This window comes from Heterocephalus glaber, unplaced genomic scaffold (genome assembly GCF_053883595.1).
Source record: "Heterocephalus glaber isolate CG9 unplaced genomic scaffold, H.glaber_assembly_v1.0 deba00001606, whole genome shotgun sequence".
Classification (NCBI taxonomy): Eukaryota; Metazoa; Chordata; class Mammalia; order Rodentia; family Bathyergidae; genus Heterocephalus; species Heterocephalus glaber.
The window spans coordinates 17,169,118-17,193,201 of NW_028258377.1; the positions used below are offsets into that span (position 1 = coordinate 17,169,118).

Below are 24,084 nucleotides of genomic sequence, written 5' to 3' on the forward strand. Positions count from 1 at the left end.
TTTTAGCACCCAGACTTTCCCCTGTATATCAGAAGTATTTTAGTTCCCCAGAAACCCTTGTCATGCACAAAGGGGAATTAAGTGGAAGGCCCCAGTCCCTTCTGTGCGTCATAGAGGCCATAGACAGCCTGGGAAGCAGGAACTAACTGGAGCATGGACTGGAGCCAGGCAGGGTCAACCTGTGCCTCTGCTCACTACAGCTCCCCTTCAGCAGTCCCTCTCTGCAGACCACATGTCACCACAGCATGTGGAGATTGGTCTGGGCTCTAGTTCTTTGGGGTGGAGCTGAGTTGCTCAGGTCTAGTCCAAATTGCTGAGTAAAAAAGAGATCCTGATTACCTTGGCTTCTTGGATCAGGTGACTATCTCCATGAGCCAATCATCTCTGGCCACGGGGGGCAGGCAGGACAGGTGGTACTTCTTACGAGGGTATCCACCTACCGATTACTATATTTTTTCTTTCTCACCTTTTAAATTTTTCCAAGTTTAAGAAAAGTGGACGCCCCAGGACAGATTGGTCCTTAGAGGACCCTGGCCTTAGTGGCCCCTGGCCACAAGACACCTAACACCATCCTCCCAAGAAACAGTCAACATTCTTAGTCCTTTCAGTGGCAGCTCCCGACAGGTGGGGCTGACCTGAAATTCCCTGGTATGGTCCCCAATCCTAAGGAGGGTAGGAAGAGCCAGGGTAGATGAAGCTCTGGCACCAAGCAGGCTCACATACGGCAGTTGGCATTTGGGCCAGACGTGGCTCCCCTCCACTAAGGCTTTGGGGTCGAAGGGGGAGAGTCAGGGCCTTCCCCATAGGGACCCATGGGGAGGTGACAGAGCCCTGCCCCTCAACAGCCAGGAAACCTGTGCACGGGTTAGGTGAAGTGGGGGATGTATTCCCAGGACCCCATGGACCCAGGGAGCAGAGAGGAAGGTGGAAAGGGCAGAGCCCTAGGAACATGGGGTGGAGTAGAGAGAGGTGGAACAGGCTATGGATGTTCTTTGGGAGGGGCTATGAGCCTCCTTCACCTCTGCTTCCCTGTCCTTATTGTGGTGATGATGGTAAGATCAGGCTGAGGATGAGGATGATAGAGATGATGACAGTGAAGGTGATGGGGAGGAGAGCTTCTCTGTGTGGAACATTTGCCATATCCAAACACCAAAATAAGCAGTCTTCATGCATAGTCTCCTTTAATCTTCACCCTGACTCAGCTTACTACTATTACAGTTTCCACTTTTTATTGGTGTGGAAACTGAGTCATGGGGATGTTAAGCCACTTTTCCACGACCACACAGCCTGTTAAGCTGGAAACAAGATGTGAGTTCAAGCCACTGTAATCACTGGACTCCACAATCTCCCAGAATAGTAAGAGAATGTGCAGTTAAGCTCAGGAACAATTGAGAGATAGAGCAGGCATCAGCCCTGTGGCCCACAGTCCAGCAGCTGTGGCCAAGCTGCCAGGGCAAAAGCAGGATTCCCTGGTACGGCAAGGCTGGCAGAGTTAGAGACAGCCTGACTTAGAGGCCTCATTCTGACTTTGTAGCTGTATGACCCTACACAAGTGACTACTTCTGAGCCTCCATCTCTTACTAGGAAAAGGCAGGAAGGGCTAGCCTGGCCTACAGACTCATGGGGGTCAGGGAGAGACCAAATCTCTTGCCATCTGCCTACCTCTGGCCCAGTACCCTGGCCATGGTGTCGTTCCCCCCCTCCCCACTACCTCCCACCCTCCTCTGGCTGATAGTGTTTTCTCACCACCTTAAGGGAAGTAAAGAAACCCAGGACTTGGGGCCTGGTGAGGCTAGTGTTGTGATGGGGTTGGGGAGTCTGGGATGGGCTAAGCCACGCAGGCCTGCTGAGAGGTTGAGAAAGAGGAACAGTAAATGGTGGGAGCTGGAAATGCTCTGTGGCCTTCAAACCCCAGCTGTGGTCTCTGCTTCCTCATTCCAAGAAGGAGGAAATCCAAGCTGCTTCCTGGGACTCACTGCTCCAGTTGCGGGTGTTGGGGGGTGAGAGGGCAGGCTGTGGATTGTGGTGAGGCAGGGCAGGGTGTAGAGAGGACAGATAAAGAAGCAAAGTGATCCCAAGACATGGCCAGGGCCCTTGACCTCCTGATGTCTCATTTTCATCCCCATAATTCATTAAGCATATATTTCCATTGTGCTCAGTGCCAGGCCCTGACACAAGGGACAAGCAAGGTCTCTGTTGTCATGAAACTTAGAGTCCACTGGGAAAGGTGTGACTTTAGGCAACTATAGTAAAGTGAGATTAGCTTCATGATAGGAAATTCGCTGCCAAGGAGATACACAACCCAGCAGCCCAACCAAGTCCTGTGAGGAAGGAGCAATAACAGGACTTTCTGGAGGAAATAGCATTTGAGCTGTGCCCTGTTACTTGATTTATAGAACATCCCATGTTCTGAATTTTTCTGATTGTTTCCTTATAGTATTATTCAGCTTGTTCCCCTCTCTCATGTATTTCCTACAGATTGGAACTTAGGTCACTAAGCTTGAGATTCAAGTTAAGTATTTTTGGCAACAGTACTGACAGAAGATTTTGTAGACCTTCTACATATCACTTTGAGGCCCACACAGGATCTGGTTGTCCCTCTGTGGGTAATGCTAGGTTTGATCCCTTGTTACAGTTCTACAAGGTAACACATCTTCCCTTTGCTGGGAAAGTAATCATGGGTCATACTCTGACATTGTGTGACTCTCCTGTTCACCTGTAACATTTTACACAGTGATTCAGCATCCACTAAACATCTTTCCGAGCAGCTCTGAGATTTTCCTTTCCCACCAGCAACATAAGAATCCAGGTGCTGCACATTCCCATCAGTACTTGTTATAGTCAATATTTTTTATTTTAGTCATGCTAAAAGATGCATAGTTGTATTAGCTTTCTGTTACTATGACAGAAATGCCTGAGATAAACAACTTATAAGAAGGAAAGGTTTATTTTGGCTCATGGTTTCGGAAGTTTCAGTCTGTAGTTGGTTGTTTCCATTGCTTTTGAGCCTGTGGAAAGGGAGCACATCATGGTGGGAGTTCATGGTGGAGGAAACTACTTACTTTTTGGCAGGGAAAGAGATAGGAGAATTCAGGGACACACGGCCAATGATCTAACTTCCTCCCAATAGGCCCCACTTCCTAAAGAAGTGATGGCAAACCTTTTAGAGCTTTTGATGATAACAGCCAGCTGCTGCACACAGGCTATAGGTTCACCACTACTATCCTAATGATCCAACACCTTGTAGTAGTAGCTCCATGGACTGACAACCAGGCCTGCAGCACAAGCCTTTGAAAGTCACTTACCAATCATAGGAGCAGTAGCATCTCTTCACAGTATCAATTTGCATTTCGCTAGTGGCTAATTGTGTTGACCCTCTATTACATAATCGTCTTTGGTATCCATGCATTTTCTTCAATGAAGTATTGTTCAAGTCTTTTATCCATCCTGTAATCATCCTATACTGTTGAATTTTGAGACTTCTAAAATATATTCCCAAAAGAAGTCCTTCCTCAGTTGTGCTGCATACTTTTTACATTAATTTTATTGGTACATTTTAGGTATACAATATAAGGACATTCATCATTGGAAATTTGTACCTTTATGTAATCTATCTTGGTTCTTATTTTTTTCCCTATTCCCCTGCCCTCCCTTCAACCCCTCCATCTCTCCCTATTTACAAACACTTTGTTTCCATTTTTTCATTTTCTCATGTGCTGCATATGTTTTGAGGCCTGTGCCATGGAAAAAGTTTTAGGATCATTTCCTAGAAACAAGCAGAATATGTAAATCTGTACAAGAAATCTGCTTTTTTTTAAAAAAAAACCATTAGTTTTTTTACATCGTGGTAACATATACATAATATGAATTTACCATTTCAACTTTTTTTAAGTGGACAATTCAGTGGTATTAAGTACATTCACTTTGTTGTACAACCATCACCACCATCCATCTCCAACCCTGTATTAGCTATGGTTCTTTAGAGGAACAGAATCAATAGGAAATACATTTATAATTGTGCAAGGGGATTTAATAGTAGGCTTTCTCAGAGGTGGGAAGTTCTCAATGACTGTTTGCAAGATCAGAGGCAGGAGAGTCCACAGTGGCCAAAGTCCTGAGTTCGATCCCCAGTTCTGGGGGGAAAAAATGCAGGCACAAGGCCTGGTGGTGCACACCTGTAATCCCTGCAGTTGGGAAGCTGAGTCAGGAGAATCTCCACAAGTTCAAGGCCAGCCTGGGCGACATAGTCAAGACCAGCCTAAACTACATGGTGAGACCCTGTCTCAAAAAAAAAAAAAAAAAATGCAGGGCCAGTCCAAGGACAAAGGCCTCGAAGCTCACTGAAAGGTCACTGGTATAAATCTGCATTGGAAAGCTGAAGAAACTGGAGATCTAGAGACTGATGTCCAAATACAAAGGCCAAGATTGGAGTTCTTTGAAATGGCCATACTTCCATCTTTCCTTTTTTTATTCCATCCAGACTACAGGCCCATTGGTTGGTGCCACCCAAATACAACGTGGGTATTCTCCATCAGTTTGCTGGTGTACATGTCAGTCATCCACAGAGACACCCAGAACTGTGCTTCAGTAATCCGCTAGGCGTTTTCAATCCATTCAGGTTGACATATCGTGATTAACAGTCACAAAACCCATTAAACAACCACTCCTCAGACCATTCTATCTGGCAACCACCATTCTCCTTTATATCCATGAATTTGACTATTCTAGGTACCTTATATGATACAGCATTTGTCCTTTTATAACAGCCTTATTTCACTGAGCATAATGATAATGTCTTCAGGTTTCATCAGTGTCATAGCATGTGTCAGAATTTCCTTAAAGGTTGAATAATATTCCATTGTGTGTTATGCACACATTTTCTTTATGTGTCTTAGTTCAGTTTGTGCTGCTGTAGAATAATATCACAGGCTGTATTTATAGTGAACAGAAAGGCATTGGCTCATATTTCTCACAGCTAGGAAGTCCCTGATCACAGGGTATACAGTGAGAGCCTTCTTGTTCTATCATCCCATGATGGAAGGCATCACATGACAGAAGGGCTAATAGAGGATGAGGGAGAGACGAAGGGGGAGTCTTTTATAAGGAACCCACTCCTGAGATAACGTACCCACTCCCGTGATGATGGCATTATTTTGTTCATGAGGGCAGAGCCTTAGCCTAGTCCCCTCACCTTAGGCCCCACCTTCTAATGTTGTTGCACTAGGGATTAAGTTGTCAGCACCTGGGGGAACACATTCAAACCTTAGTGCCTTGCATTTATGATGGACACTTGCATGTTTCTACCTCTTGGCTGCTGTTGGATAATGCTGCTGGAGAAGTTGGCTTTTAACTCAACACCAAGCCACAGAGTATTACCTGGGTTTGGAATATAATCTCAGAGGCAAGTCAGGTGTGTCAGTTTTGGTTTGGTTGCACGTAACAGAAACTAACTCAGAACTGTTGCAAGCAAGAAAGAAAATGTGTTTTAATCAGCTGTTCATTACTACAGTGAAATATCTGCAGCAACTAACTTACTAAAGAAAAATGGTTCCTTTGGCTTACAGTTTGGGAGCTTCGTACCCAAGATCACGTCCCATTGGTTTGGGCCTCTGGCAAAGGTGCCAGATGGCAGTGGCAGGCTGTACTTCAGGGCAAGCAGTCACATCTTGAGCACAGAAGCAGTGAGAGATTGAGAGACCAGAGTCCCACAATCTTTTTTGAGGGCACATTCCCAAAGACCTAAGGACCTCCCACTAGGACTCACCTCTTAAAGGACCACAGCACCTCCCATCACCACCAACCTGAAGACTGAACTTTCACAAGGGACCTTTGGAGGATGCTCGGTTATGCCCAAACCGTAGCAAACTCTTTTGGTTCATGTCAGCAAATTGCCTGGGTTTGAGCTGGACCCAGTGTTTCAGACAATGTCCTCAGGATTCTGCCTTCCTGTATTAGTTCTGTCTTCTGGGTGACAGCTGCTTGCTCTGGAATAATTCCTGGTGCCAAGTTCCTCTAGCTGGCCATTGAGGGAAGTGGGGGAGACTCTTTCCTCTTGGAAGTCTTCCAATCAAAAGTCTTGGAATTGGGTCCCATCAGCCTTGCTTGGGTCAATTACCCATTCATGAACTATCTTTGTGGCTATGAATTGCTGTAATAGGCTGGGCCTGGGATATATGTCCAGCCCCATCACAAAAACTAGAGAAGGAAAGAGATGATTCTCCAGAGAACTATCCCCAAAGGAGGGGAAAAGATTCCAGACAAGCAGGAACATAGGATACCCAGGATGAGGAAAAAACCACTTTGTACTCCTGATTTGTTCCAGGCATTGGGCAAGGCTCTGTAATTGTTAGGTGCTTAATCAGCCAGGATGATGACTTCCCATTCCAGAGAAAAAAAAGCACTGCAGCCATCGGGGCGGGGTTGGGGTGGGGTGGGGTGGTATCTTGTGAGTCTTTGTACCCACAGTACAGAGCTGGCCTTGGAACCCAATGCATATTCCATCTTATTGGCCCCAAACCCTGGACTAAGGCAATTCTCATTAAACAGTTAGATGTGGACCTAAAAATTGAGGTGTCAAATCTGGTTCTGAGATTGATGCCAATAAACCAATTAGGCTTGCAGCAGAGCTCTTGTACCGTACATACAGAACTTTAAAAAATTGTAAACAAGCGGCCAAAAGTGAATTGTGTAACAGGATTTTGTTTCCACTAATGGGAGATTGCTTTGTTTTTGTGTTTTAAGAAAGCACACAGTATCTGATGATCTTTCTCTTTTTTCCCTCTTGTTTTTAAATTTTCATTGGCAGTGTCCTTGACAATCTTTCAAACTTTGCCTTAACATCCCCAATGATGAGAACCTTTGGTACAGTATTTTCTGTTTCTAGGCCTCAGTTTACCCATCTAGAAGGTGAACCATTAGCCTGTGTGAGTTCTGGGGTTTCTTTCAGCTTTTAATTTCTTGTTGGAGTTGCGAAAGTCCCCTTGCTTTTGTCCCTGCTCCTCGCCAAACCATTTTCCACACAGCAGCTGAAGGGATATATATGGATGTCTTTAAAAATACACAGTTGGATGGAGATTCTCACTAGTTTGATTTGATCATTGCACATTTATACATGGGCTACATTAACACACTGCACTCCATAAATATGTAAAATTAAAATCACAATGACATATAAATGGAATCAGGTTCCATATCCTCTGATTCAACCAACCTCAGGTCAAAATTTTTTTTTTAAAAATCCAGAAAGTTCCAAAATGCAAAATTTGCCACACACTGAATCCATACAAGTACGTAAAAGTAGGCATTGTGTTACATATTATAAACCCTTTTTTTTTTTGTACCGGGGATTGAACTCGGGTCCTTGTGCCTGGGCAACAGGCAGCGAAACCACTGAGCTAAATCCCCAGCCCTATGTTACGTATTATAAATACTCTAGCAATGACTTGTGATATATAGGAGGATGTATGTAGGTTCTATGCAAATGCAGTGCCATTTTATGTAAAGGACTTGAACAACTGCAGATTTTGATATCCACGGAGCTCCTAGAACTAGCGTCTCATGGATACTTGGTATAACAGTACATTAGATCAGTTCACATGCTTCCCTCCACCCATTAAAACTCTTCAGCAGAATAGCAGCCCCACTTCTGTCTGTGGCCTGCAAGCCCCTTGCCTTCCAGCTGTGGCCCCTTCTCAGCCTCTCCCTTCCCCAGCTCTGTCCTGCCACGGTGCTCTCCCATGCTCACATAGGCCCACTGTACTCCAGCCTCCTGCTGTTGCTCCTGCCTGGAATATCCTTTCCTTGGCCCTCCTGAGACCGGCTCTTAGTCCTTTAGTTCTCAGTTCAAAGGCCTTCCCTCCCAAGGCCGCCTCACCTAAGTAACCAGCCCCATTGTGCACCATTACAGCAGCCTTTGGGGGCCTTCCTAGCACTCACTGTAATTAATAATTAGTTGGCTTTCCATAGCAGAGGAGGATTGGTCCCAGGACCCTTGAGGATACCAAAATCAGCAGATGTGCAAGTCCCTTGTATAAAATTGTATAGAATATAGTCTCACAGAACCTGTGCATCTCTCATATTCTTTAAATAATGTCTCGATTATAATACCTATTACAATGTAAATACTATGCAAATAGTTGTGAAATCACTAAGGAATAATGACAAGAGAAAAAAATTGAGGCTACAGAAGGCTGATTGTATTTATATGCCGTTGTGATTTTAGAGTTGAACACAGGCGCACCCATGGTAGGCTTAACTAAGCAGTACCTGTCAGCAGCAGTGTAGCATTTTCAGTCTCTGGAGGTGGGGACCCTGGGTACATAGGGTGGATATACGGGTTGGGTGGTTTGCTGGTTTGTTGCCCATCTTCCCACTCCCCAAGGGCAGGATCTGAGCCTGTCTTGTTCCCAGTTGTATCCCAGCACCTAGCACACAAGAAGTGCTTAATAAATGTAAAATGAATGAATGAGTAGGAGCGATTTAGACCTCCATGCTGGAGTTGATGAGGGAGGGCTGAAGGCTACAGAGCAGATTGGAAGACTTCTTTAATAACACTTACTGTGTGTGTGGCCGGTCAGTTGGATTTGTAAGTGCAGCTTTCTTTTGGTCAGGAACTTGCCTTTCTGAGGTGATAGCCAACCCCTGCCTCCTGCAGGATGCCTTGGCCTGTTCTATGGCTGTGTGAGTTGCCTAGGAATGGTGAACAAGACAGAGGATGGGGTGAGCCAGGCTGCCTACATCCAGGGTGTAAAAACAGTCTTGTTTCTGTGAGCAGGACTGGAGTGCAGAGCTCTAGGACTTGTTGATTGTTTCCTGTCTGCCAGGAAAGGAACTCAGGGCTTCACATCTTATCATCAGTTTTACAGATAAGGAAGCTGAGACTGAGAATTGGGAAACTGTGAGTCCAGAGCTTCTCAGCTCCAGAGCTAAAGTTCCTTCTTCTCTGCCTGCTTCTTTGAGATAAAATCAGGTTGGCTTTAAAGAGGTCAGTGAGCATGTTTGCCTGGCATTCTAGGCTACCTCCCATCTTGTCCTGATTTATCTTTCAATTTTCATCTCTTCTTACCTAGATGGTGTCCATGGTGTTCATACTGGACTCTGGCTTCAGCCCCCTGAAGCTGTTCTCCTTTTTGTTTTCTTTTTTGTGGGGGGAAGGGCAGGGTCTTACTGTGTAATTCCTATTGGCCTCCAGCTCACTGTGGAGCCAGGATGGCTTCAGACTCACAGTCCTGCTTCAGCCTACTGAGTACTGAGATTACAGGCATTCACCACCACATGTGGCTCCTTTTTCTGTTTTGAATGTGGGTGTCCTTATAAGAGTTCACTTGAAAAGAGACTCTGCCTAAAACCACTTTGGAAACCCCTGCCAGGCACAGTACCCCATCATTCCTGAGCTGGTCCTTGTTCCTCAGTCCACCTACAGTCAGCCCCCATCATCTCCTCTCCATCCACAGTCTCCCCTTTCTTCCCCAGCTGTGTTAAGTCGTACATGTCTTACAAGGTACACTATGATGACTCTAGGCTTCAGAGACCTCTCTCCTGCCCTTCCTCTCTATCAGTCTAGACTGCATGATGTGTATCAGAGATCAAACTTAAACTGCCTCAGAGATAACTCAAGAGGTTGGATGTGCCTCACAACATAATTATAAACAGGATAGTTCCTTGATAGGCTAAGCTTCAAGCAGAACTAGATATAAAGGTCAGACTTTGTATCAGCATTCTACTGATAGTGGCTTTGTTCTTAGTCAGGCACCTCACAAATGGTAGGATGGCCTCATCCTAACAGCTTTAAAAGAAGAAAGCTTGCCTTTCTCAAGAATTGGAGCACTCAGGATGCTCAGGCAAGAGAATCTGAATTACAGAGAAGCTGATCCAGTCCCAGCACCCAGAAGGAAGCTCCCCGGACATCATCCCAAGCTCCTAGGGCAGAGAAAGTGAGCCCTGCGAGTGCCAGAAGCACACACACACACACCCCAGTGAAAATGAGAAGACACGTAAACAAGTCTCAAAAATAGACTTCTGGATCACCTACAGCAACCCCAAAGGGAAATGAGATGAAAAAATCTGATACTCAACCACCTGGACTCTCTGAACTGGCAACAAAAGAGGATCTGGGAAAAATGAAATCAGAAATAATTACTCAGATAACAGCAAAGATTTTGCTCATGGTGCAAGACATGATTAATAAATCTAGAGAGGACACAGATAAAAAAAATAGAGGATCTGAGGAACATGATGGAATCCCAACACAGAAAACAAATGGAATCCATAAAACAGATGCAAATGGATTTCCAGGAGATTAAAAACTCCATAGAAAGTCTGCGCAGCAGAATGAACCAATGTGAGGATAGAATTTCAGATATAGAAGAAAAGATTTCAATTAGTGACCAGGAAAAGAAAAATTATTTTAAAATTGTAAAGGAACACGAGAAATCAGTCCAGCAGCTGGTAGACAATGCAAAGAAGAATAACATAAGACTGATTGGAGTGAATGAAGAAAGAGGAGAGAGAGTGCAGATGACATAAAAAAAACTGTTCACAGAAGTGATGGCAGAAAACTTCCCAAGCAGGGGAAAAGAACTTGACATACAGATAAGTGAGGCATGTAGGACTCCAACTAGCCTTGATCAAAAAAAAATCTACACATAGGCATGTAATAGTTAGGATTCCAGACATCCAACAGAAGAACAAAATTCTACAAGCAGTGAGAGAAAAGAAACAAATCACATACAGAGGAAAGCCCATCAGAATCACAGCAGACTTCTCAGTGCAAACCCTCAAGGCAAGAAGAGCTTGGAGTGATGTATTTCAAGCCCTAAAGGAGAACAGCCTCCAACCCAGATTGATGTACCCTGCAAAACTATCTTTCAAAATTGATGGAGAAATAAGATACTTTCATGATAAAGAGCACCTCAGGAACTTCATGAATATCAAACCAGCACTCCAAAACATTTTAGACAATACCCTAGGAAAAGACAATGAGGTTCACAACTCCAGGAAACCCAGCAGAATGAATCCATTGGGCGTGACAAATTAAACACAAAGGGGGAGAATCCAACAAAAAGAAAAAGTCATGACAAGGCTTTTAAAACTTTTAACTTTATCTCCCTAGCGAATGTATAATTCAATCTTGTTATTGTACTGATTAGTATTTTTCTGATTCTAGAGTTGCACACCTTTCCTTGTGCTATATTGGCTATTTATCATCTTCTTATGTCTACATTTTAATTGGGTTGTCTATTAATGAGCTCTAAGAATTCTTTATATATTCTGGTCATAGGTTATATGCATTGTAAATATGGTCTCTTTAAGGACTACTTTTCATTTTAACGATGTCATTTAAAGTTCTAAATTTTGATGGAATCTCATCTATCAATTTTTTTCTTTTATACATCATATTTTTTGTATCCTAAGAAGTTCTCATCTACCCTAAATTCATGAACATTTTCCCTTATAATTTCTTCTTGAAGTTTTATAGTTTTAGTCTTTCATATTTTGGTTCATAGATCCTTTCAAGTTATTTTTATGTATGGAAATAAAGGGTTGAGGTTAATTTTTTTATATACGGATACCAGGTGTTCTAGTGCTGTTTGCTGAAAACACTATCTCTTCCTTGGCTCTTGAATTGAGTTTATATTCTATAAAATGCTACTGTTAAATAATCTTTCAAAACTCAGTGGACCATATATGTGTGATTCTATTTCTGGATTCTCTGTTTTATTCAAATGATCTATATGTCTTTCCTTACACTAACACTGCCTTGATTACTGTAGCTTTAGAAGAAGTCTTAAAATTAGGTACTAAACGTCTTTCAACACTGTTCTTTTTTTTTGTTTTTCTTTTTAACTTTTCTAGGTCCTTTGTACTCCTACATAACTTTTAAATTTCAATATCCAATTCTTCATTTACAGAAAGTATACACAGACCTGAATTTTTATATATACCTTGTGTTTTCTAATCCTGCTAAATTTAAATACAAGTTCTAGGGGCTCCTAGAGATTTCTTAGTATTTTCTCTGTTGATGATCATTTCATCTACATATAAAGATTTTACTTCTACCTTGCCAATCCTATCCTAGTTGTGTCATTTTATTGCCAGACTGTTTTGGTGGGGCCTAGGTTTCAAAGTTTAATGGACATAAAGAGTAAGCTTATCTGCCGTTGTTCCCCACCTTAAGGAGAAAGGATTGTATCTTCTCCATTCATATAAGGCATTCTCACTGGAAGTAAGGAGTACATCTCTTTAATCTGTTGAGAAGGTTCTGTTCTACTTCTGGTGTCCTGATAGCTTTTACCATGAACAGCTATAGAATTTAGTCTAATACTTTTTCTCCAACTAGTGACAGGATCATATGGCTTTTTCCGTTCTTCTGTTAAAATGATGACTTTTGGGGGTGGATCTTCCAATGCTGAACCAACACTGCCATCCCTATAAAAGAATCACTTTCTACATCCTGCCAGATCTGACTTCTCATAGTTTGTTTTGTTAAACAAATTTCTATCTATGTTCATACTTTTTTCTCCTATTATCTTTATCCAGTTTTAGGATTAGCACAATGTTGAGTTCCTAAAATGAGGGGAGAAGTGTTCCTTCTTTTTTCTGCTTTAAATGTTTGATATAATTTATCAGTTAAAATGTATATGAGCCTGTTGTCATATAGGTAGGTTTTCAAGCTAGGAATATACTTTCTTTAATAGGTGCTATTCAAATTTTATATTTCCTCCAGAGTTAGTTTCATTAATTTGTCTTCCAAGGTACTTCTTAGAAGTTGTCAAATTTATTTCAAAACAGATTTTTGAAATATGCTTTCTGTATCCTTTTAAATTTTGTATAATCTATGGTAATGTCTCCTAGATCTTGATATTGTAATTTAAGAAATGTGTAATTGATATTGTGTAACAGGAAGTAAAGGCCTAAAGGAGCAGGGGAAGTGGGAGGGGTGGGGGAAAGGAAAGAAGGGAAAAGAACAAATATGATAAAAGGAAAAAAATGGAAACAAAGTCTTTGAAATAGGGAAGGGTGGTGGGGGTAAAGGGAGGGCAAGGGAAGGGGAAAAAAAAAGAACCAAGAAACTCATGTAATGGTACAAGATCCCAATGATGAATGTAACTATTTTATACCTAAAATGTACTAATAAACTTAATGGGAAAAAAAAAATTGGAACAAAAGTCTCAGGACTGACTCCTACTGGCTCTGATTGGTCCAGTTTAGGTCACGTGTTCACTTTTTTTTTCCTGCTGTCCTGGGGATTGAATGTAGCGCCTTGTACACTTTTTTTTTTCTGCTGTCCTGGGGATTGAATGTAGCGCCTTGTACATGCTAGGCAAGTGCTCTACCGCTGAGTCATACTGCCAACTCCACACCTGTTTCTAAGGGGCTGGGCTGAGGTACAGAAGTAGGTTCCCTGGAGGAAAGTTGAGATGTTCTGGTTCAAAGAAGGGAGGGTAATCATTAGTGGGCAAAAACAACAGCTGTCCACGATCCACATGTTAGTCATCTTCATTGACGTATCTTTTGTTTCTGTTAGTCAGAAGTACCTAAGATAAATCATCTTATAAGAAGTTTATTTTGGCTCACAGTTTGCCAGATTTCAGTCCATGGACTCTTGGCTGTATTGCTTTTGGGCATATGGCAAGGCAGTACATCATGGCAGGGAGCATGTGGTGGAGAACTGTTGACCTCATGGAGGCCGGGAAGCAAAGACAATAAGGGGTTGTGGTCCCACTCTCTCCTTCCAGGGCATGCCCCAGTGACCTAACCTTCCTTCCACCCAGCACCCCTTCCTAAAATTTCTGCCACCTCTTAATAGTGGTGTAGCCTTGGACCGAGTATTTAATACGGGGCCTTTGTGGGACATTTCAGATCCAGATTCTAGCATTCACCAACAAACCCTAGCTTATGGCTCAAACACACCTGAGGCCCCTCATGTGCACAGCACATCCTTGTGTCCAAAGAGTTGTCACGTGTGTTTTGAATTGTCACAACTACTTTATAACAAGCCATGAGTGGCTTTCAGGTGTGCAGATCCCATAGTCCTTAGGTGACCAGCTGGTCTCCAGCATCACCACAGCCCCGGCCAGGTGCTTTTGACCTCCCCAACACCCACCCCACTTAGCCCAAATTTGTTGTCAATACATTGCTTCCTGTGTGTGCCTCAATGGTGACAAAGGTTGGGTTGGAAACAGCCCTGTGGGTGATGAAGTGGTTCCCTGAGTGCATCAGATCCTCACATCTATCCTGGGAAGCAGGAAGCAGAGGGAAACTGGGATTCAGAAGGAAGAAATGACTTGGCATGGATCCTCCTGGTAGAAATGGCAGCATGGCATAGCCTATACAAAATAGATTTCGAAGAGCTCAGGTCTCCCTCTTTCTCTTGGTAAAAACCAAAGTTTTACGTATGACTGGCAGAAATCCTGCCAATGCTGACAGTAACCCCTGCTCCTAAGCTGTTATTGCTGTCACTGCCCTGTACTTGATATCATTTAGTCCTTTGCATACCTCTGGAGGTGGAGATTATTGTACTCATTGTGCCCACTGTATTGAGAAGGAAACTAAGGCTCAGACAGCCAATAACTTGTCTAGTCACTTGGCAGGGCTGAGGTTGAAACTTGAGTCTTTTTGACTCAGAATCTTGTGCTTCTTGTGAGTGCTAGAAACAGAAGACCCCATCTTACTTCATTTTGTATTGCTATAACAGGTGGGTAATTGATAAAGAACAGAGATTTATCTCTTAGAGTTTTGGAAACTAGAAGTCCAAGATCAAGGGCCTGGCATCTGGAAAGGGCCTTTTTACTGTGTAATCCATTGCAGAAGGCAGACAGGCAGGATGTGGGAAAGAAGACAAGAGGGTCAAACTTGCCTTTACAATGAGGCTACTGTCATGATAACGAATCTCCTCTGTTCCTGAGGGCAGAGCTCATGACCTAATCATCTCCTGAAGGTCCTACCTGCCAATACTGTTGTGCTGGGGTTGAAGTCTCTAACTCACGAACTTTGGGGGACACATTTAAACCACAGCAGCCACCTTGGTGTTAACACCTGTCTCCTGTGTCCCTCCCTGCAGGTCTACATCATCCGTGTCACATGGTCCAGTGGCTCCACAGAGGCCATTTACCGGCGCTACAGCAAGTTCTTTGACCTGCAGGTAAGGAAAGAATTCATGGTTTCTGGTGAACTGCAGGTTGGGAAAGAATTTAATTGGACTTAATTTTCACTAAGACTTTAGGGTCTAGACTTTTTATTTCTTCAGCTTAAAATTACATCCATTTCTTTGGGACATGCTTTGTTGCTTTATATTTTGATATTTAATATTTTCCAAATAAGAGAAAAGGGTTTTCCACAAAGAGAGTAATACAGAAATCATTTCCATATGCTTTGGAGTGTGATTTTTGAACTTGAGGTTTGAACAGTAATTGTGTTTTCTGGTAAGCTACATTTGTTGCATTTTTCTGGACCTCTTAGATTCCCTCTCTCCCCATCCCCACAACCAGGCCTTTGCACTTGCCAGCTCTCACATGGACCATAACGTTATCTTGTACCCTTCTAAGCCACTCGTTGACTCAGTAACTCCTTCTTGCCTTCAGGACTCTGGTCCTCTGGGAAGCCTTGTCCCTGACCAAGAAGGGCCACCTGTTCTGTGCCCCTACAGCCCTGTGAGTTTTCCTGTAATGCAGTTGTCCATTTTCCTGTCTCTCCCTCTAGACCATGACCACATCTTCTTCATCCTCTCTCTCTTAATACTTTATTCAAGGCCTACCATACAATACATGTCCAGTTGGTGTTTGGTGGGTGGGTGGACGGATTAGTGAATGAATGAATGAACACCATCTGTATCTCCAGTCTCATAGTGAGTAGGGCAATACATGGACAGCTCAGTATAAGCCCGCCAAACGCTAAAGGGAAACAAAGCTAATTCTGGGACCAGTAGCTTCATCTTAATGTTACCAAAGGCAAGCAACTCAAAGCAGGTATGAGAAGTCGTAGTCCCTCAGGATATGATGTAGCAAAGTGCTTTAGGAAATCCTTGCCTCAGAGATGAGGGCAACTTGCCCTGTTTTCTAAACTTTTGTGCATCTTCCTGCCATGTTGCAAGGGGCTACATCTTCTCAGGCCAGTGCAAGTCTCTATCCCAAGATTACTGCCTTCCTTCCCTCTGTTTCAGTCAGGACATTTCTGTTGTAAGTGACAGAACCAACTCAAACTTGCTTAAGTAAACAAGGTAATTTTTTGTGATTGATGTAACTGAATGTCTTGAAAGAAGAAGCCTTCTGTGATTCAGGCACAGCTTAATCCAGGGACTTCACAGTATTACCTGACCTGACATCTTCCCCTCATTCCACATTCCCACTTCCCCTTCAGATCCCACATGATAGTAGAATGACTACAGCAGCTCTGGGCTCACACTCAGCATGAAAGACCAACAGTCACTTCTCAGAAGTCCCAGTGAGCAGGTTTTTGTGTGTCACAGGCTCATCTCATGCCAATCAATCAATCTAAGAGCAGTTTGTCAGCCAGTGAGCTTTCCTGGGTGTATTAGTCACTTGCTTTCCCATCACTGGGACAAAATAGCCAATACCTGAAACTTAAAGAGATTTATTTTGGCTCACAGTTTCTGTGGTTTCAGTCCATGGTTGATCAGCTCTAATACAGATAGTGTGGTAGAATAGCCTGGCAGGGGGGCTGGGGATTTAGCTCAGTGGTGCTGCACCTGCCTTGCAAGCACAAGGTCCTGAGTTCGATCCCTGGTACCAAAAAAGAATAACCTGGCAGAGAAAAGCTGCTTAACTATGGCACCCAAGAAGCAGAGAGAGAAGGGAGAAGCCAGGGAGAAGACTATACCCTTCTAGGCCACGCCCCAAGTGACCTACCCCTATCTAGGCCTCACCTCGTTGAGGAGGTCAGCTACTGACCTCATCGATGGATGAGCCCACTGATGAGCATAGCACCCCTATGATCCTTCCACAGACAGGATACTTTGGAGGCACTTTTTTTTTAGAGATAGAGTCTCACTGTGTAGTTCAGGCTGGCCTTGAACTCTTTTGTGATCCTCCTACGTCACTCGGGAGTGCTGGGATTACAGGCGTGTACTACCATGCCCAGCTGGACATTTTAGATCTACACCATAACATGGGCCGGGGATTTAACTCAGTGATTCCACTGCCTGCCTCGAAAGCGAAAGGTCCCAAGTTCCATCCCCAGTACCAAAAAAAAAAGTAAATAAACCATAATATTGGGTCCCTGCTTGACTCCTCAAGGGGGTGGGGACTGAAACCTGGAGAGGGTAGTTTTATGACCAGCTGTGGTCAGTCAAAGCTGATATTTCTAGGCCAACAGAAGTCAGCCCCTGTGCCCTGCATACCATTGTATCTCTCTGCTCACAGCTTCTCCTAAAAGGTTGGGTGAAAGTAACCAAAGGCATGCTTGGTCATATGGACCTAATCTGTTCCTGAAGTGTCAAACAATTTTCAGAGCTCATGTCCCATTATTATAAAGGAGGGAGATAATAATATGTTCCTAATGGCTTTCTGCAGTTATCACTACAACAATCTCAACCACCTTCATAACAAACTGCCAGGAGTTGTTGCAGCATGTAAAGCAATTAAGATAACAGTTACCTAATTATTTAAAGCATAATAATCTCATTTGTGATGTTTTGTGTTCAACAGTATGCAACCCTATCAAACAGTATCATATACAAATTATAATTTTCTTCTGCTCTGCTGCAAACATGAGCTGAATATAAATAAAGAGGCTATATATTGAAGATGCTAAGATGCCATCTAAAATGGACGGGGCAGGAGCAAACACTGGGGCCGGGAAGAGCTGATTTTTGGGGGAAAGGAATAGGAAAAGGAATCATGCCCAACACCTTCCAATACCATGAGCATGTTTGAGAATGACAGAGGAACCCATGGAGGGCAGCCATATCATTTGACCCTGACCCAAAGGTGATTTATGCAGATTCCTTCAGTTAGATCCTCAATTTTGAGAGCAAATGTTAGGTGAGCATTTTTGCAAATTGCTACACTGACCTTGCCCGCCATGGGTGTCTGAATAAGGAGGGGCCTCCTGCCTACCTGATACCTCCTTGAAGAAACATCAGGGCTTATTTACTTCCACAAATCAAAATCCTGCTCTGCTAATTTGTGCTTGAAAACAAGGGTGGGACTGGATTTATGAGAAGAGAAAGGTATGTGTCCTAGAATCCAGAGCAAAAACTGCAGCCAGCTTTGTAAGGGCCAGAATTGGCTGGCAGCTCCCCAGCCATCTGTCACTATAGCCTCAGGATTCTCCATCGAGCCTGCTTTGTTTGCCTGCCAGCCTCTGTGTATCAGGCTCTTAATTTGCCCATTTGCCCACATTGGCCAAGAGCATGCCCCTTTAGCACCACCTGGGTCAGCGCCTGCAGTCCCCATGAATTGAAGTGGCTTTCCTGTTGTCAACAAGCTGGAGCTACTGGGTCTCAGCTCCAGGCCCAGGAGGAAATCTGATGTTCTCAAGGGTCCGGGATCAGAGTCCACACCTGGGCCTGAGCCTGTCAGCTGTGGTGAGAGAGTTGGGACCATGGGTACAGCCTCTCCTGGAGGAGTGGCCCTTAGAGAAGGGGTGGGAAGGGAGGCCAGGAATCATGTAGGAAAAGGTGACATTCTGCTGACATTCTGAAGCTTGGGGCTACACTGTGTTATCTGAAGTCTCATTTCCACCACAGCCTTAAGTCTGAAGACAGACCTGGTCAAACCACAACTTTGCCTTTTAAGGTCTCAACTTGGTGTCACCTCTGTATGTTTCTGAGCTTCAGTTTCTTTGTCTGCACACTGGGAATGAAAGTGCCTGCCTCCTGTGTTTGTTGTGCCATTTAAATGTGATGTGCCTGACTCAGTAACCGTGTTAGGCATCATCTGTCCCTCTGCACAGATCTAACTTGCTCCAGGTGACATCCTTTAGGACTGCTTGGGCCAGAGTTTAATCCTAGGACTTCCAGACCCAAAGCCTATGCTCCCTCTGTGCTCCAGTCCTGACTGAACTTTATTTCTACCAGAATTTAAAAGTAAAGTTCTCTTCTCCACTGGCTCAACATAATTGGGAACAATTGAGGGTTTGCTGTCACATAAATAGCTGCCTCAGGCAGCTCTGTCCCTCCTAGAACAAAGTTGTCTAAGGCAGGGCTTCAGCTGGCTCTGAGGAGTCCCTGCTGCATGGCTGGGGTGGGAAAGTCATGGAATTCCAGAGGGTCAGCTCCTCCTGGAAGTGGTCCTTGCCCACCCCACATCCACACCAGACAGGAAGTGGGAAGAGGTGAGGGAAGGACCAGGCCCGGAGGCCAGCCTGTGTGGGGCTGCAACACCCTCAAGTGAGATGATTTCATGACTCCCTGCTCCTTTCCCTCCTGTCTGGCATGTAGCCTTGGGCTTTTTTTACAAGCAACTTGGCTCACAGTGTGGGAAGGGCTGAGGCCTCGTGGAGGAGGACCAGGGCCAGTGTGGTGTAATGGAAAAAGCTAAAGACTCAGTCAGGGGACCTGGGACCAAGCCACGCACCAGCTGTGTGGCCCTGGTCACATCCCTTAACCCCTCTGTGCCTGAGCACCTTCATCAGTGACATGAAGCAATGACAAGAAAGACAGCTGGCCTTTCTGGAGCAGTAAATGTGGGCCCCACCTGCTAAATATCTAAATGTAGCCTCATGTAATCCTCATGACCAGCTTATCAAAATTATACAGGTGAAGAAACTCAGGCACAGAGTGGTTCATTCATTTGCCAAAGTCACAAAGCTAGTGAGAATCAGATTTGAGGCTGGGCAGGTGACACTAGAATCCATGCTCTTAGCCACTTTGCTGTCTGGTGCTTCTCTCTCTACTGGCTATTTGATTAGGTTCTTGTGAGTTAAAGTTGAAGATTATCTTCAGAAGAGGGAAATTCAGCAGTAGCAGGTTTGTTGCCAGAGTCTAGGGGGAGACTGCTTCGGGGTATAAGAATGTTCTAGAATTAGTGTTTATGATTGCCTAACCATGTGAATATACTAAAATCCACTGATTGGACACTTTAAAAGGGCAAATTATTTTTTACAGAGGTGATGATATGCACACGAGCAGGTCTACTCTAAGCACAGAACAAATGTCAGGATTATTGATGGATGTGGGCTGCTGGGAGGAATTGGGTTGTATCTGAAAGGGCGAGACGATGCCAATCTATTAAGATCCTGGGCTTTGGCATCAGACAGAGCTGGGCTTTGATCCGAATTCTGCCACTTCTTGGCTGTGAGATCTTGTTTTAGTCAGGACCATTTTAAGGTGCGGAAACCCAATCAGAACAGATTATTTTAAAAGCCTATTAATTAATTGAATCCACCTGAGAAGTTCAAGGGTACTTGGCTTCAGATGTGGCTGTATCAGGGCCCACCATGTCAAAGAAGACTTGTCTCTCTCCACTTCTTGGCTGACTTTGTGTCCAGGCTGTGTGATGACCAGTGTAGTTGCCGGCACAGCTCCAGGGTGTACTTAGCAGATCAGCACAGTACTTGGAGGAGAAAGAGAACACTGCAGGAGTGTAGACAAAGGTACATTGACTCATCATGGAAACAGAATCAGCATCCTGCTAATGGACATTGACACTGGGTAGTAGAGTCCCCAAACGATATCGGGGAAATTGCCTGTAGGTAGCAGAAAACCATAAATGCCCCCCTGTGGTGAGGCAGGACATTTAGGCAGAGGAAAGGTCTATAGAGAAGCCCTTGGGATAGTCAGAGCATGGCTCGGGTTCCTTTATGGGTAAACAGTCTGCATCAGCAGGGAGAAGGTCCCCTTAAGAAGGACTCACCTTCTCACTTGGTTCCTAACTTGCTTGTCTTAGGAAAGGCAGCCCCTGAGGGTCAAGCCTGCCACTACCAGCTGACATCTGGTCACATATGTCTCATTCACATAGAGATGCAGGGAATGAAGTAGAGTCCTGTGCTTAGAATAGAAACACCTGGTGTCAGGTCCCGCCCCTTTGTTTTACCAACTGTGTGGCCTTAGCTAGGTCACTCAGCCCCTCTTTTCTGCATCAGCCTGAGCTCATGCTGGAGAGCTCACTTGAAGGTGGCAGTGGGAGAAATGCTTGTGAGGTTGTCGGAAAAGGAACCCTTCTACATTGTTGGGGAGAATGTAAAGTAGTCCAACCACTATCGGAGTCACTATGAAGATACCTCAAAAAAAACAAGAACTAGAAATTCTATTCAACCCAGGGATTCAACTCTTTCTGGGTATCTTCCAAAAAGAGTTAAAAAGACATCCTGGGGGGACTGGGGATTTAGCTCAGTGGTTTCACCGCCTGCTGTGCAAGCGCGAGGACCCGAGTTCAATCCCTGATACCAAAAAAAAAAGACATGCTGTTTCAGTGATACATGCATACCCATCTTTACAGCAGTACAGTCACACTAGTTATCAAGTGATGAATGAATGAAGAAAATATGGTATTCATACACAGTAGAGTACTACTCAGCCACAAAGAGGGATAAATTTGTGTCATTTGTAGGAAAACTGATGCACGTGGAGACCATAATGCTGTGTGAGATACATCAGACACAGAAGGTTAAATATCACATGATTTCTCTTTATATGAGAAACCCAAAGTATAAGTAATTTAAGGAGCAAAGTAGGAGATAGAGGAGATAGGAAAACAGGAGGGTACACCTTTTGCAGATGAGGAAGGGAATTGCAGAAGGAGGGAGAAGGGAGGAGTTAAAATCCTCAAAAAGGGGCCCATGCTTGCCTCACAAGTGCAAGGTCCTGAGTTAGATCCTCGTACCAGGAAAAATAAATCCTCAAAAAGGATTAAGATTTGATATGTATATATGCCAACTCCAAACCAAGAATGTATTCATTATGTATTGCAAACACACTATTTTCAAATTTCTAAAAAAGAAGGAGCAGAGTGCTGGCATCCAGGCAGGCGCAAGGGATGACCAGAATGCCTGCATAGCTGAGGGCAATGCCTGGTGGAAACATGATTTAATAGAAATAACGTCAGCTGCTGCTTTGCCAGATATTTGGCAGCCATATGTGCCAAAATCCTGATTTCAGTGCTATCACATATAATTCTTAATTGAAAGCATGAGGTCAATATTGTGTCCATTTCACAAATGGGACCCCTGAAGCTCAGAGAGGCAGTCAGGTGGCCAGAATGTAACAGGACTTGGATTCAACCCAGATGTGGCTAAGCATGAAACCTGTGCTCCTGCTCACTGCCTGTCCCTGCTTCCTTGGGACCCAGTATGCCTTTGGATCTGTCTATTCAGAGGTTGCCCTTTCTTAGGGCTGAATGTGTCTGCTCCTTTTTTTTTTCCGCATTAAGTTTACAGGTACATTTTAGGTATAAAATACAGTTACATTCATCATTGGGATCTTGTACCATTACATGGTTCTTATTTTTTTCCCCTTTCCCTGCCCTCCCTTCACCCCCACCACCCTTCCCTATTTGCAAAGACTTTGTTTCCATTTTTTTCCTTTTCTCATATTTTTTCTTTTCCCTTCTTTCCTTTCCCCTACACCCCTCACTTCCCGTGATCCTTTAGACCTTTTCTTCCTATTACACAATATCAGTTATACATTTTTAAAATTACAGTATCAAGATCTAGGAGACATTACCACAGATTTTACAAAATTTAAAAGGATATAGAAGGCATATTATGAAAATCTTTTTTGAAATAAATTTGACAACTTCTAAGAAGTACCTTGGAAGACAAATTAATGAAACTAACTCTGGAGGAAATATAAAATTTGAATAGCATTTATTAAAGTATATTCCTAGCTTGAAAACCTACCTATATGACAACAACAGGCTCATATACATTTTAACTGATAAATTATATCAAACATTTAAAGCAGAAAAAAAGAAGGAACACTTCTCCCCTCATTTTAGGAAATCAACATTGTGCTAATCCTAAAACTGGATAAAGATAATAGAAGAAAAAGGTATGAACATAGATGGAAATTTGTTTAACAAAACAAACTATTAGAAGTCAGATCTGGCAGGATGTAGAAAGTGATTCTTTTATAGGGATGGCAGTGTTGGTTCAGCATTGGAAGATCCACCCCCAAAAGTCATCATTTTAACAGAGGAAAGGAAAAAGCCATATGATCCTGTCACTAGTTGGAGAAAAAATATTGGACTAAATTCTACAGCTGTTCATGGTAAAAGCTATCAAGAGACTAGAAGTAGAACAGAACCTTCTCAACAGATCAAAGAAATGTACTCCATACTTCCAGCAAAAACATCTTATATGAATGGAGAAGATACAATGCTTTCTCCCTAAGGTGAGGAACAAGAGCAGATATGCCTACTCTTCATCTGTCCATTAAACTTTGAAACATAGGCCTAAACCAAAATAGTCTAGCAGTAAAATGACACAATTAGGATAGGATTGGCAAGGTAGAAGTAAAATCTTTATATGTAGATGAAATGATCATCAACAGAGAAAATACTAAGAAATCTCTAGGAGCCCCTAGAACTTGTATTTAAATTTAGCAGGATTAGAAAACACAAGGTATATATAAAAATTTAGGTCTGTGTATACTTTCTGTAAATGAAGAATTGGATATTGAAATTTAAAAGTTATGTAGGAGTACAAAGGACCTAGAAAACTAAAAAGAAAAACAAAAAAAAAACAGTGTTGGAAGACGTTTAGTACCTAATTTTAAGACTTCTTCTAAAGTTACAGTAATCAAGGCAGTGTTAGTGTAAGGAAAGACATATAGATCATTTGAATAAAACAGAGAATCTAGAAATAGAATCACACATATATGGTCCACTGAGTTTTGAAAGATTATTTAACATTAGCATTTTATAGAATATAAACTCAATTCAAGAGCCGAGGAAGAGATAGTGTTTTCAGCAAACAGCACTAGAACACCTGGTATCCGTATATAAAAAAATTAACCTCAACCCTTTATTTCCATACATAAAAATAACTTGAAAGGATCTATGAACCAAAATATGAAAGACTAAAACTATAAAACTTCAAGAAGAAATTATAAGGGAAAATGTTCATGAATTTAGGGTAGATGAGAACTTCTTAGGATACAAAAAATATGATATATAAAAGAAAAAA

General features: G+C 43.1%; 1 protein-coding gene across 2 annotated transcripts in view; it reads left to right on the forward strand.

Annotated features, from left to right (window-relative positions):
- Positions 1–24,084, forward strand: part of Sh3pxd2b (SH3 and PX domains 2B) — a 109,015-nt gene that overhangs the window by 23,779 nt on the left and 61,152 nt on the right. For both annotated transcript variants that reach the window (XM_087194832.1, XM_004836378.4), the window contains exon 2: positions 15,062–15,142. In XM_087194832.1, coding sequence (XP_087050958.1) covers positions 15,062–15,142 — 81 coding nt within the window. The remainder of the gene's footprint in view (positions 1–15,061; positions 15,143–24,084) is intronic.